This window comes from Tachysurus vachellii, chromosome 23 (genome assembly GCF_030014155.1).
Source record: "Tachysurus vachellii isolate PV-2020 chromosome 23, HZAU_Pvac_v1, whole genome shotgun sequence".
In the NCBI taxonomy this organism is placed as follows: Eukaryota; Metazoa; Chordata; class Actinopteri; order Siluriformes; family Bagridae; genus Tachysurus; species Tachysurus vachellii.
The window spans coordinates 11,499,205-11,512,238 of NC_083482.1; the positions used below are offsets into that span (position 1 = coordinate 11,499,205).

Here is a 13,034-nt window from a genome sequence, read left to right on the forward strand (position 1 = left end):
ACAACCAGGAGACATGAAAAAAATAAACTAAACAAATGCAAACGTCAGTCAGTATGTGCAATGGTCGATCAAGTGCCTTCATGTCCTCCTCCATGTCTGCACTTTGGAATGAATATTTTAAATGTATAATGTAAATGTTTTATTTATTTCATACAGTATTAGAATAGGTTGATGAATTAACTTTTTCTTTAAATATTGCTATCGAAATGTGATTTAATAATGCCACGTATAAATAAATTGTGCTACAGACAATTTTAATTCTGTATGGATTAAGATATAGAACTAAACAACTAAATATGAAATTTCGTTGAAATAGTTTAACTTTTATATATTATATGCAATAAATATGTTTCCTTCAAATGTAGATATTAAGATAGTCTTTGAGAATTGTATAATCTATGTTTTTGTGTTATTAATAACAAACAAGTTTTAAACATATCTAAATTTACCTTAAATAATTCAGCATGCAAATAAAAAAAATCTCAATTTCATAAACATAAAGTACTTTTCTTAATGGAAGATTCCATTCGGTCACCATGCACGACTTTATTAGGCTCATATCAGCCACTGACAAATTTCCAACTATATTGTCTGCATGTTCTGCTCGTGTTATTTTCAGTAGGTATTTTACAAACTAATGGAAATGTGCTGTACCTAATGGCAGTTCTTGTGTAGCTCAGTAAAAAGGAAAATGTTTGTTTTTTCTTCTAAGGGTCATTATTTAAATAGGCGTTGTAGAAGAATACAAAAATTAATATATTTTTCATCACCATCTTCAGGTGTTAAACTATAAAGGTTTAAGTAAAATCATTTTTCCAAATAAACACTTTATTACCTTATTATTATAATTAGTACCGTGTCGGATTAATTAGCCCACACTACTCGATGACTACTCGATGATAATTATTTTCCGTGTCCTTTCCCAGTTCTTTAATCATCACTTGGTGGCGCAAAACCGGTGTGCACGCGCATGCGCGCAATTACCCCAGTCCGGTGCCTCGCGCTCGATAAATACCGCGTCGCGCTGAAGTCCAGAAGACACGCGCCTTCTCGGTCACGCGTTCAGGCATATACATAGTTAGATGGCATGTTTTCGACTAAGACGAACGGACCACGCCGAGGACGCTCTTTTGACTCCATTCACAAATATCACATAGAAAATCAACAAAACTGTGAGGTTAGTGATTTTGTCATAATTGCTACTCTTCAAGTGCACATCTTGGCATTTATAAATGATAGAATGGGAGACTTACAAATGAAAGTGAATGGATCAGATGTAATGTGATGTAACGTAATGTAATGTAATGTAACGTAATGTAATGTAATGTGATGTAATGTAATGCAGTGGGACAAACTTAGACCTCTGATCTGATTGAAATCGCTGTCCACAACACAGTGCTGAACTCTTTCCATATTGTGTGAAATTACAGGGTTTAATGCCTTCTTTTTATTACTTTGTGTAATAAATTGATAGTAAGCATTATTGTCTTTTACTTGAAAAAATAGGTTCAATTAAATTTTTAAAAACATGTAAGATAATAAGAAATAGTTTTAATTGCTTTTTTTTCCTTTGATATAAAGTCATCTCACCAATTTAGTTTAAAATATGAAAGCAGAATTCAGAAATATGCTCTAGGATATTGGGAAAATTCATCAAATGAATGTCAACCACCTTTTTCACTTTAGTAAAATACAATAGTCTATGTAAGAATGAAGGGAATCAGATGGTCGGAGATCAGAAATTAGGAACTTATGTATTATGCTTTGTGATATATTAACTGTAACATTCCTGCACGGTCGACCTCACTGAAATCTTAATCTAATCCTGCTATAATTTATACTTGGATAATTTCCAACATATCCTGATACAGTAAAATCCTAAGTGTTAACTCTTTTAATTCAAGATTTAAGATTCTTGTTTTTTTTGTTTGCCACACAATTGTGTTCACAGTAATTGAGTTCAGCAAAGCTAATAAGTTATTGTGCATTAATATTGAGTCATTTAGTGGTAGAAGAATTAAGTTCAATGAAATTTAAGGCCCTGAATCTATGCCAAGAACAAACTTGATATAACTTCACAAACCTGGATATTTTTTTAAACACTAGAATGTTATTTAAGAGCAGGCAGTTTCAAAAATGCATAATAAATAAATAATGTGATTTAAAAAATAACAAAAAGCACAAATATTCAGAAATGTCACAAAAGGGATGGAGTACTTGTAGTTTATTATTTCCACCAATGCAAATTTATTATTATCACTAATAATAGAAACAAATGTTACAGTGCTGATCGGTGCCAACATAAACATCAGCCAGTGACATGATGCATTATTTATGTAAAGGTGCTGATATGTTTGTGTTTGGAGCGTCATAATGAGCAGCTGTAACATTAGGAAGTTAGACTCTACATTATTGCAATATTATCTAACTGTCAATGATTTCTTAGTTAATTCTGTATGTGTATTATTGTGATAAACTTTTTTAATTTGTTTTGTCATTTTGTTGAAAGATGAATAAATCCACATTTAATCATACTAATGAGAGCCAAGATGATTCCCTGTCCTCCAAAAGAGAGCATGCAGCAATTGTCTTTTCTCTGAAGAACGAAGTCGGTAACCTTGTAAAGGCATTAAAACTTTTTCAGGTATACATAACATTTTTGTCTTAGATAAAATGTGGTACTAGCTAAGTATACTAGCTAATTTCTCTGAAAATAATTAACAGTATGAAACCCCAGGTACAAGAATGGTACAGTTTAGTATCCTTTTTTGTGCAGTAAATTTATTTTAAATCTTTACTTTTAGACTTTAAGACTAGGTTTTAGACTTTTGGTTTTTTTTCTTTTCCAATTCATCTAACATTTACATCCAGGAGCACCATATCAGCCTTTTACACATTGAGTCCCGGAAATCCAGGCGGCGTAACTCTGAGCTGGAGGTGTTGGTCAACTGTGACAGTGAGAGAGAGACACTGAACAAAATCATTCAGCTTCTGAGAAAACAAACTAGCATCATCACCATGGACTTACCGGACCGACAGAGCACACCTGAAGATGGTATAAGTCTTTTTTTTAGACATTTTGACATCATGATTTAACAGAGCTCCTATATGATGGAGTTTTACCTGTTGCTGTTTTTTTCTAGCTATCTCAGATGAGCCATGGTTTCCCAAGAAGATATCAGATCTTGACAAATCTGCCAACCGTGTTCTGATGTACGGTTCTGACCTGGATGCCGATCATCCTGTGAGTGTTTTTTTCCCTACAATTTCACTTACTACATGTCTACGTAACAATTGCTTCAATTCCATTATACCAGAAAGCCTAATTTGACAGCAATATTTGTCTGATCTCATCTCAGGGATTTAAAGACAGTGTCTACCGAAAGCGAAGGAAGTACTTTGCTGACCTTGCAATGAACTACAAACAGTAGGTCACATAGTTTTACATATTTCTTTATTGCTTTTCATAATCTGAAAAGTAACCAAAGTACATATCACTCAGTTGTTTCTTCCGCTTTACATGAATTTCCTGCTCCATCTAACCCTACGTGAAGTGGAGACCCAATCCCACATGTGGAATTCACAGAGGAGGAGGTGAGGACATGGAGCGTGGTGTTCAGAGAGCTAAATAAGCTCTACCCTACACACGCCTGTAGAGAGTACCTGCGTAACCTTCCTCTGCTCACACAGCAGTGTGGCTACAGAGAAGACAACATCCCTCAGCTGGAGGATGTATCACGTTTTCTTAAAGGTGAGACAGTAATTCCGTCATTATCAGTGCTGTATAAAATGAAGGTTTAGAGATTACAATACAATAATAAAAAGTTACAATACTTTCAATTTAACTTTCAATTACCAGGTTCTCTGTAATTTGACAAGCTTTGGTTTTTAATATTTTCATTTTTTTGTTTATACTTTTTTAACTGTGTAAACAAATGTCCAATTTTAGGTGTGTATGTGATTGGCAGCAGGTGTATGTGGAACTCCAGGAACTGTGAATGTGACCACTGTGTGTAAATCTAGGGATTGTAGTCTTTAGTGTCCATGTTTGTAGGCTGCAGTGTTTTCTTTGAAGTTCAAGAAGATGACATGACACAGATTGAATTGTGAGCTACTTCACTCTCTTTTTAAGTCCAGGTTTCATTCCTAAACTCAGTTTCTCTGGAGTTGTCCATGTTCTTTTTATATCTACAGTACATAGGTTTCATCTGTGTTCACAAATTTCTTCTGCATTTCCCAGTTCTCCTACCTCCAAAAATCTTTATAAATTTGTGTCACTGAACTGCTCCTTGGTGTGAATGTATGTGTACCTTCTCCTTCCTGCAGAAAGAAAGAAAGAAAGAAAGAAAGAAAGAAAGAAAGAAAGAAAGAAAGAAAGAAAGAAAGAAAGAACGAACGAACGAACGAACGAACGAATGTTACAGTAGGGGTTTTATGAGGATTTCATACAGAACAACTTTAGGACCCTTAATTTTCTCAAAGAAAATGCACATGACTCCTGATATAAAACTGTGTGTGTCTGTGTATGTGTATAAAGACTATGTCATGTATGTTTGCATATGTTTTTTTAGAGCAAACAGGCTTCACAATTCGCCCAGTAGCTGGATATTTGTCACCCCGTGATTTCCTGGCAGGTCTGGCATTTCGCGTGTTCCACTGTACTCAGTACATTCGCCACAGTTCTCATCCACTCTACACACCTGAGCCGTGAGTATGACATCATACATCATGCATTAGCTCTCTGGCCTGACAGTTTGTCCTTGATCTAATACAACAAACACACCACCACCTGCTGCTTGTCTCTACAAGTTTCTCATCGCGTCATCTCACCAGCACAATGAACAGCTGTCAATGTTCCTATTGTTTGTCTTCTTAGTGTTGCCTAATTTACTGTCATCTATTGTCTCTTCACTTGATATGCCTTTTCTAATTATTATACGTAGCATAATTTGTAAAGGTTAATAAGACTTAAGAGTTCGAATACATTTTAAAATATTTTTCTGTAATCTCATCTCTACTAGTTTGTACTAATAGAGCAGCCTTGACCATCATCAAGGGCACTACTTTATTTTTTGGTGCTGTTTTTTGATTTACAGGGACACATGTCATGAATTACTTGGTCATGTGCCCTTGCTGGCTGAACCAAGTTTTGCCCAGTTCTCTCAGGAGTTAGGTCTGGCTTCTCTTGGGGCTTCTGATGATGCTGTACAAAAACTGGCAACCGTAAGTCTTCTGTTACTCAGAGCTATAGTCATATCAACATGTCAGATTAATAAGTAGTCCTAGCATTTTGTGGTGGTGCAGCAGGTAATATCAGGACACTCTGGGTTTCTCTCAGTGCTGAATGTCAACTTTCTGTTCTTTATCCGTTGCAACCCTGATCATAATAAAGTGATTACTGCAGATGAACCAATGCAGACAGAAAATTCATTAGTGTGCTTGAGGATCTGATTATTCTGTATGTGCTCTGGTGGAAGTGTACAGGAACTAGAAGTTAGAGAAAAGAAGTTAAAGAACATTTCCTGCCACTTTAAAAAAAAGTTCTAGTAGGGTTGAGTATTAGATGATTTTTGAAGTACTGACAATGGTTTATTTATTAGATTGTTAAATGCAGTTGGTTCTAATATATAAACCTAATTTCATTTATCTTCAGTAAGCTCTTTATTCTGTTCAGGTTCATGATGGATTTGAAGCATATCCCACTAGCATTGTAGGCCACCATTCACACACAGACACTCTCATTCACATCTATGGGCAATTTGGTATATCCAGTCCACCTATTGCCATGTTTTAAGCAGGTGTAAAGAAACCCAGAGGAAGGCTACATAAACACAGGTCAAACATGTGAAAGTACACTGAGCTCAGTACTGAAGCTAGGACCCTGGAGCTCAAAAGTAAAAATAATCTTTTAAATAAAAGTGAATATTGTCAATATACAAATCTGGGCCATGACCATAGAACACAAGGTTTTCTTGTATATTTGATTACAGTGCTACTTCTTCACAGTGGAGTTTGGATTATGTAAGCAGGACGGCCAGCTTCGAGCCTACGGGGCTGGTCTTCTCTCATCCATCAGTGAACTTCAGGTAGCTAACTAATTCATTGTGTTTGTTAAGTTTTAAGAGTGACAATGTGTGTGTGTATATATATATATATATATATAGAATTATGTAAATATAGTATTATGATTTACAGTATATTAAACTTAGACTCTTTAACAGCACGCACTCTCAGGTAGTGCCAAAATCATGCCTTTCGATCCCAAAGTGACATGCAGACAGGAGTGTCTCATCACCACCTTTCAGGAGGTCTACTTTATGTCTGAGAGCTTTGAGGAGGCTAAGGTTAGGATGAGGTATGTTACTAACCTTTTTCCTGTTAATTCTATAATCCTGAATCTTTATTGATAAAAATTTAAATGCATCAAAATGATAGATTTACCATTAAAACCATTTTTGCAGTAGATCAGTAAACATTTAAAGTAGTGAAGCAGTGAGAATAAATACAAGAAATAGACGCTGTGGTTTTGAAAGCTATTGCACAAATGAGCCCTGAACAGAATATTTTGGGGTATTTTAAGTGCAATCAATAAATTTCAAATCTAATAAAACTAATCATTTTACTGTATGGTACCAGTTATACCACATGATTTTCTAATTCACTATAGAAAGCTTTTTTTTTTCACTTATTATAAGAACAAATTTTGCGATTTTAGAATAAATTTCTTGTTTTTATATTAGATGACTTTAAAACATTTACAAAAAGAGAATATAATTGCACACATAAGTACTCATTTCAATATTACCATAATCCATTTGCAATAAACACATTTCACTTAGAATGATTTCATTTTTGTTGTTTAATTGTGTTAACACACAGCAGTCAGACTCACATAAAATTATTAAAGAATAGCATTTGTGCATATTTGCATTCTTTTACGAATATCTGTACTTGTGTATGTAAAGGAGAAAAATGACTCATGAGTAAACAGTATATTTTAAGAAAATGAATAACAAATATAATATAACTGTCATTTTCAACAGAATCTGAGGCAAACAAATAATGTCATCAATTTATTGACTTTGTTTTAAGAATTAATAACTCCAGATATTCCATATGGAGCAAATTAACAAATTAATTAATTAATCTGTGATTTAAACTCAAAAATTTTTGCTCACAGACGAGATTAGACAAATATTGCAGGGAAATTATTCATATTATCTTAATAATTCGTCTATTTATTTTACATTTTAATTAATAATTTTCCTTCAACAGGGAATTTGCTAAGACCATCAGGCGTCCATTCACTGTGCGCTACAACCCGTACACACAAAGTGTGTGTGTGCTGAGGGACATGCCCAGTATTAACAGCGTGGTCGAGGAGCTCCGACATGAACTGGACATAGTGGGAGACGCACTTCAAAGGCTCAACAAACGCATGGGAGTCTAAGACCACAATGCACTGCCTATATAAGAGGTTAAAATCCTGTTCTGGAGAGCCACAGTATGGCGGAGTTTAGTAAGTTCAGAATGTTTGACAAACAGCTAATGAGTGGAATCTGAGATCACTGGCTTAAATCTTGTCAATTATCTTTCACACTGCAACTGCAAACCATTTAATCACTACCATGTTTAAGATGTATCAGTCACATCCTGTTTTCTCCACTGAAAAATCAATGCTGATTGAATGGCAGAACTACACACTTCACTGATTATAAAGGCACTTCAGTAAATGGTGTACACTTCTCCTGATCGATTAATGATAGAATCTGTTCCATTTTCACCCCAGTTTGTCCTAATTAATCAATCACAATTCTCGTCAAAGCCTGGAGAAAACGCCCTTACTGTATATAGGGAAGCCATGGTTTAAGCCTCACAAATACATAATCTGATTTGATTATTTAAATGACAGTTTATTTAAAAGTCAAAACTCTTTGTAAATGATATATTATTGTAATTATATACGGATGCTATGTTGCTTGTTCTTATTGCTGTAGTGTATGGGTTAGAAAATGTACAAAGTATTAAAAAAATATTGATTTAAATGAGTGTGTGCGTGTGTGTGTGTGTGTGTGTGTGTGTGTGTGTGTGTGAGAGAGAGAGAGAGAGAGAGAGAGAGAGAGAGAGAGAGAGAGAGAGAGCCTTTACATACATGTTGTTGGTTAATCTTGTGGTCTCCTGAAGTTCCATATAAACAGTGCAGAATAAGAAGAGACACAATATAGAAGGTCGTAATTCAATGTAAAGTATCATATGGAGTAAAATGTTTAGAAATAAAAATTACTTTTGACCTGGATATAACATTTATTTGCCTTTTAAAGTTAAAGAAAAGTAAAAGTCTTTCAGATTGCAGTGAACTTGTTCAGCCAGCAGATAGAGGAGTTGGACCATTAGCAAGAACAGTGTAAACAGCTGATGTTAAAGTTAAAACAAAAAAAGTAAAAAACACATTAAATCATGAAATACATGCTTTTATCCAAGTCAAGCAATAAGTCAATCAATCATATGATTCAATCAGGTATATTTTCTCCTTTAGTAGTGAGGTGAATAATCAAATAAGATAAGAATCTTGTAAATAATTTGTGAAGACATTGTAGGTGGTTTAAGTAACCTAAAAAAAGTGTGGATTAAAATGACTACTAACTAAAACGAATATCTAATGAGAAAGGAACGCAACGAGTTGTGTTTTGTTTATTGGGCATTACTTCATGCTAGCGGCTGACTTTAATAACAAACAAACAAAAAAAACATACATTTACAAAGCACAAGATGCACTTCCTACTGACCGCCAGATGGCACTAGTGTGTTAAGTCTGACAGTTCATGGTAACGGGAAAGTAGCCTACTACACGCCACTTCACTATAAACCAGAGTAAAATTTTGATTTGTTGTTTCAACTAAAAGCATTGAACCAATAACAGAAAAAAAGATACAAGTATGACTAAAACAGAACTTGGGTGAACTGGAATGTGTGTGTGTGTGTGTGTGTGTCTGTGTGTGTGTGAGTGTGTGTGTGTGTGTGTGTGTGTGTGTGTTCAACATCTATCAATGGAAAGTCCTAGGGTTAGGGGTAAGGGTTAGGATTAGGTGTTAGTTATAACTTGCAGTGCTCTACATCTTACAGAGGGAAAATATTATCGAATTTAAACAAACAACAGTTTAATTTCTAAATACTTAAATGTTCATTTCATGCCTGCTGTCATGTCTCAAAGATTAGATTTGTTTGGAGCGGTGTGATGCTTAAAAGTCACTGTATGTTACAATACAAATACATGATTATAGTGAAATGTAGTAGTGTGCGCTAAGATCTTTTGCTCGATACTCTAACAACTGTACTCAACTGTAACAGACAAGCTAATGGTCGATAAAGTATTTCTATTCACAACACTACTGTCTCCGACTAAGGAGACTATGAGGATGACAGTAGATAATTGCATATTGCTAATCATACTACAAATGCTTGAATATTCCTGTATTGACTAGCAGCTGTCAGGAGGCACACTCATTGATAGAAACTAAAAGGTTTTTTTTTTGTGGAACAGAGGTTTTTTGGATGCAAGATGCTAAACTGAAAACTGCTGATTGGAGAAATGCACACTTTCTGGAATAAACAACCACTCATTTTCTCTCAAATTGATCACCTGACACTGCCTACCTACCAGCCAGCTCTTCTTGAACATATGATAATTACTAACCAAGAGAAGTGAAGGCTAGCACATGCTTCCTTTGAGGTACACGAAGCTAGGGGAATGCATCATTTTTAACTACTTAACATGGGTCACAGGGCAGCAAAGAGCCCTCAGCTGCCTTCAACTTACAGACACCCATGAGACACCCTTCCTCCCACCCTGAGGGCATAGCCAAGTTTTCTCCCTTGTGCTTCCAGCCATAGATAAATTTGGAATTGAAAGGATCCAAACATGTGATCCCCACAATAATAGGGTGAACAATTTTCTGCTGCACCATTATGGAGCTGGACAACAAACCCTTTTACCTGCCATTTTAAATACAAAGGTCACTCATATTTAAGAAGAAGCTATGATGCAGGGAATTGTGTAGCTATTGGTCAAATATTTCTGTAACTCTTTGTGTTCATCACATAGAGAATAAAATTAAAGACTTTAAATAATGTACATCAAAATTATTACCTCCTAGGTGATGTATAGATGATGATGAAGTGGTGTCATTGTTCTGATCTGGATGTTACACATTCTGTTACCAGGATGGTCTCACGTAAACTTCTCAAAAACAGCTTATGCCCAAGGCTCATTCTTGCTTGAGTGGAAAATCTTACTGAAACACTACTGATACGTACCTTCGGCTAAAATCATAAAAATAATCATATCCTAAAATCATATATTTTCAACACATGTAGCACTGCTTTGACTTTGTATTATAGACATGTATGCTTACCCCTAACCCTAACGCTAGATTCACTATGTATTAGAGGTTCGGTTCCATTTTGAGTCTGGTTCCTTTTTCTCCTCAGGTAGATTTTCTTTGAGTAGTCTCTAGCTTGCTCACTGGGGCTCTAAGTCTACTTTCTATAAAGCTGTTTTGTCACAATGTCTCTTTGAGTTGAATTGAATTGATATACTAACAGGTAACGGGTGGTTAAAGATCAATCTAGAGTTCTGAAGCAGAAAGCAAACTGAAAGCTTAGCTTAGCCAGTGAACTGGAGAGCACTGAAGCAAAAGGCGTTATCAAATGTGGACTGGAAGGAGAGGCACATCAGACTCCACCAAAATGCAATGGCAAACTTAGTGGAAAATGAACATGGCCTGTAATAATTAGTGTCTAGCCAGTACACTAGCAGCAATGATGATGTTAAAATCAAGGTTAGATGTGTTTTAGGATATATATGAGTTAAGGTGTTCATAATATCTCAACAGTTGAAGGGAGTGCAGTTCAATGAACCTAATGTTAAGTGAATAGCACTTACATGCCCCAGGGGAGAACCCACAGACTAAAAAGCTGGCTAAAATCAATGTGACCTGGAGGCCATTCTCACTAGAAAGCTGTATGGCTTTATATATGATACATTTCCTGTTCAGTGCTCATACATTTATTCAACCTCCGGAGAGGTTTTCAATTTTCCACCTGCTATTTCAGTTGAGTCAGATCGATTATCCTTCTACGACACTTTTTCAAGCACCAAATATTTATATGCAAATACAAATTTATGTTTGCTTCACACCACCAAGTACAAGTATTTGGCCAACCACAGCATGCAAAGCAGATCGACATTAAGCTTCATGTGTGAGCTGTTCGTGCTTCCTGAAAATGCTCGGCCTCTCTCAGTCATGGAAACACTCCAAAACCCCAGAGAGACTGCAGGTCTGAAGAGACAGAAGAACCAGTTCAATTTACTGCTCCATCACTGCCTCCCTAATGAGCTTCTCCCATCCCCCCTTACTCCCATTTTCTACTGAGTGTCAGTTATGGATGTTCTGCAAAGCCTCTATACTCAAGTTTCCTGGTCATACATTATATATTAATGTGGGTCAGTTGAATATTGACCAAGTGCACCCCTGGCCAGATAATGTTCGGTTGTTTGAATGCTTCCTCTCATTCATCCAGGTTTACAAATATGATACAGCTTTAGACATTCCATGTATCACAAAACATGCTTAACTGTAAGAACCTAGAATCTCCATTTGTAAACAGTAAATAATAATGTACCGAAAATGATATTTACATGAAAGTTTGGGTAATATATCAAAACCATTGTCTATAGTCAATTACACCCAAGTAAAATTAAAAGTGTTTAAAAACTCAATCATTTAAAAAATTTTGAAATAAGTGCAGGTTTTTGTTTTTTTTTGTTTTTTATCACAGTCAGCTTAATATTATGGATTAAAGGATACAAAAGTTTTAATTCAATTGATTCAGTTATATTTTATTTATATAGAAAATTTAACAATGGTCACAAAGCAGTTTTACAGAAAGCAGGATATAGATTTAGATAACTAATGAGCAAGCCAGAGGTGACAGGGATGAGGGAGAAGCTACTGCAGATGATGTAAAGAAGAAACCTTGAGATGAACCCATCCTCTCCTGGGTGACACCAAATACAGCGATTATGAGTTATTACTCTTCCATGACTGTATGCTATAAAGTCACACTGCACTAAGTGTCTTGGAATTATCTTCAATAAAACTATTAGGGTATTTTATGATTTCAGTAGAGTTTAACTTGAAATCTATAGTATTTAAATGAAGCTATCTGGTGAAGAATTGAAAATAAACTGTAAGTACAAATTGAAACTGTAGTCAGTCAAAAGAAACCAAATAACTACCAGAGTCACTAGATTTGTATTTAGAATGTTTGATTGAAAATTTAAAAAATAAAACATATTGATGTTTTTATGGAAAAGCAAATGCATAAGAGCATAAGCATTCATTTTTAACTATACACAGGTACATTTCAAGTCATTTACTGTAAATACAGTAATAATTGTTGATTAAGTAAGTACTAAGTACTTTCGATCTATGCTTTCATGAAATGTTTACAAACGCCAGGAAAAAATGGACTATGTAAAACTTCCATTTGTATAAATGGCTCTATATACCATAAAGATGGTAAGAATTATGAATTACAAAAACCCTTTGTTTTCTAACTGAAAAAATTAACCATTTACCAATGGATACATGTGTACATGTTGTTTTTTGCATATAAAATGGTCATTGCTATTTTAAGTTGTTTTGTTTGTATGTTTGTTTGTCTGTCATAAGTTTTTTAATTTAATAAATTACTCTTCAAAAGTGGGAATTTTTAAAGTCATATTGATTGTAAAGTTAATGGAAATCATATGCAGCCTATTGAATTACTGCAGTAATACATACATTCTCAAACACATTAATCTACATAATAACTAACTTAATAAACAAACAAACAAACAAACAAACAGTTGCTCTACTTAAATTCCTTATCTATTGATAATTAATACACTGTCTCTGAGATTCATCCAATATGGTGTCATCCCTCCATCCCACGCATCCTCATTTAAGAGCTCCTCCATCTCCATTGCCACT

At 34.9% G+C, this 13,034-nt stretch overlaps 1 protein-coding gene across 1 annotated transcript; it reads left to right on the plus strand.

The window, feature by feature from the left end:
* Nucleotides 1-1,053: 1,053 nt before the first annotated feature.
* On the plus strand, nt 1,054-7,592 carry tph1b (tryptophan hydroxylase 1b). Its single transcript, XM_060859215.1, has 11 exons — nt 1,054-1,177; nt 2,510-2,644; nt 2,872-3,055; nt 3,144-3,244; nt 3,360-3,427; nt 3,555-3,751; nt 4,572-4,707; nt 5,097-5,223; nt 5,991-6,086; nt 6,222-6,355; nt 7,276-7,592. The coding sequence occupies exons 1-11, from the start codon at nt 1,088-1,090 to the stop codon at nt 7,448-7,450; spliced, it is 1,443 nt and encodes a 480-aa protein (XP_060715198.1). The 5' UTR covers nt 1,054-1,087; the 3' UTR covers nt 7,451-7,592.
* The last annotated feature ends 5,442 nt before the right edge of the window (nt 7,593-13,034 follow it).

Bases quoted from the DNA above. Each gene is read 5' to 3' on its own strand.
- tph1b (XM_060859215.1), top strand. From the start codon at position 1,088: ATGTTTTCGACTAAGACGAACGGACCACGCCGAGGACGCTCTTTTGAC. The intron at 3,428-3,554 runs GTAGGTCACATA...CCCTACGTGAAG, and splicing joins CTTGCAATGAACTACAAACA to TGGAGACCCAATCCCACATG. The intron at 6,087-6,221 runs GTAGCTAACTAA...ACTCTTTAACAG, and splicing joins CATCCATCAGTGAACTTCAG to CACGCACTCTCAGGTAGTGC.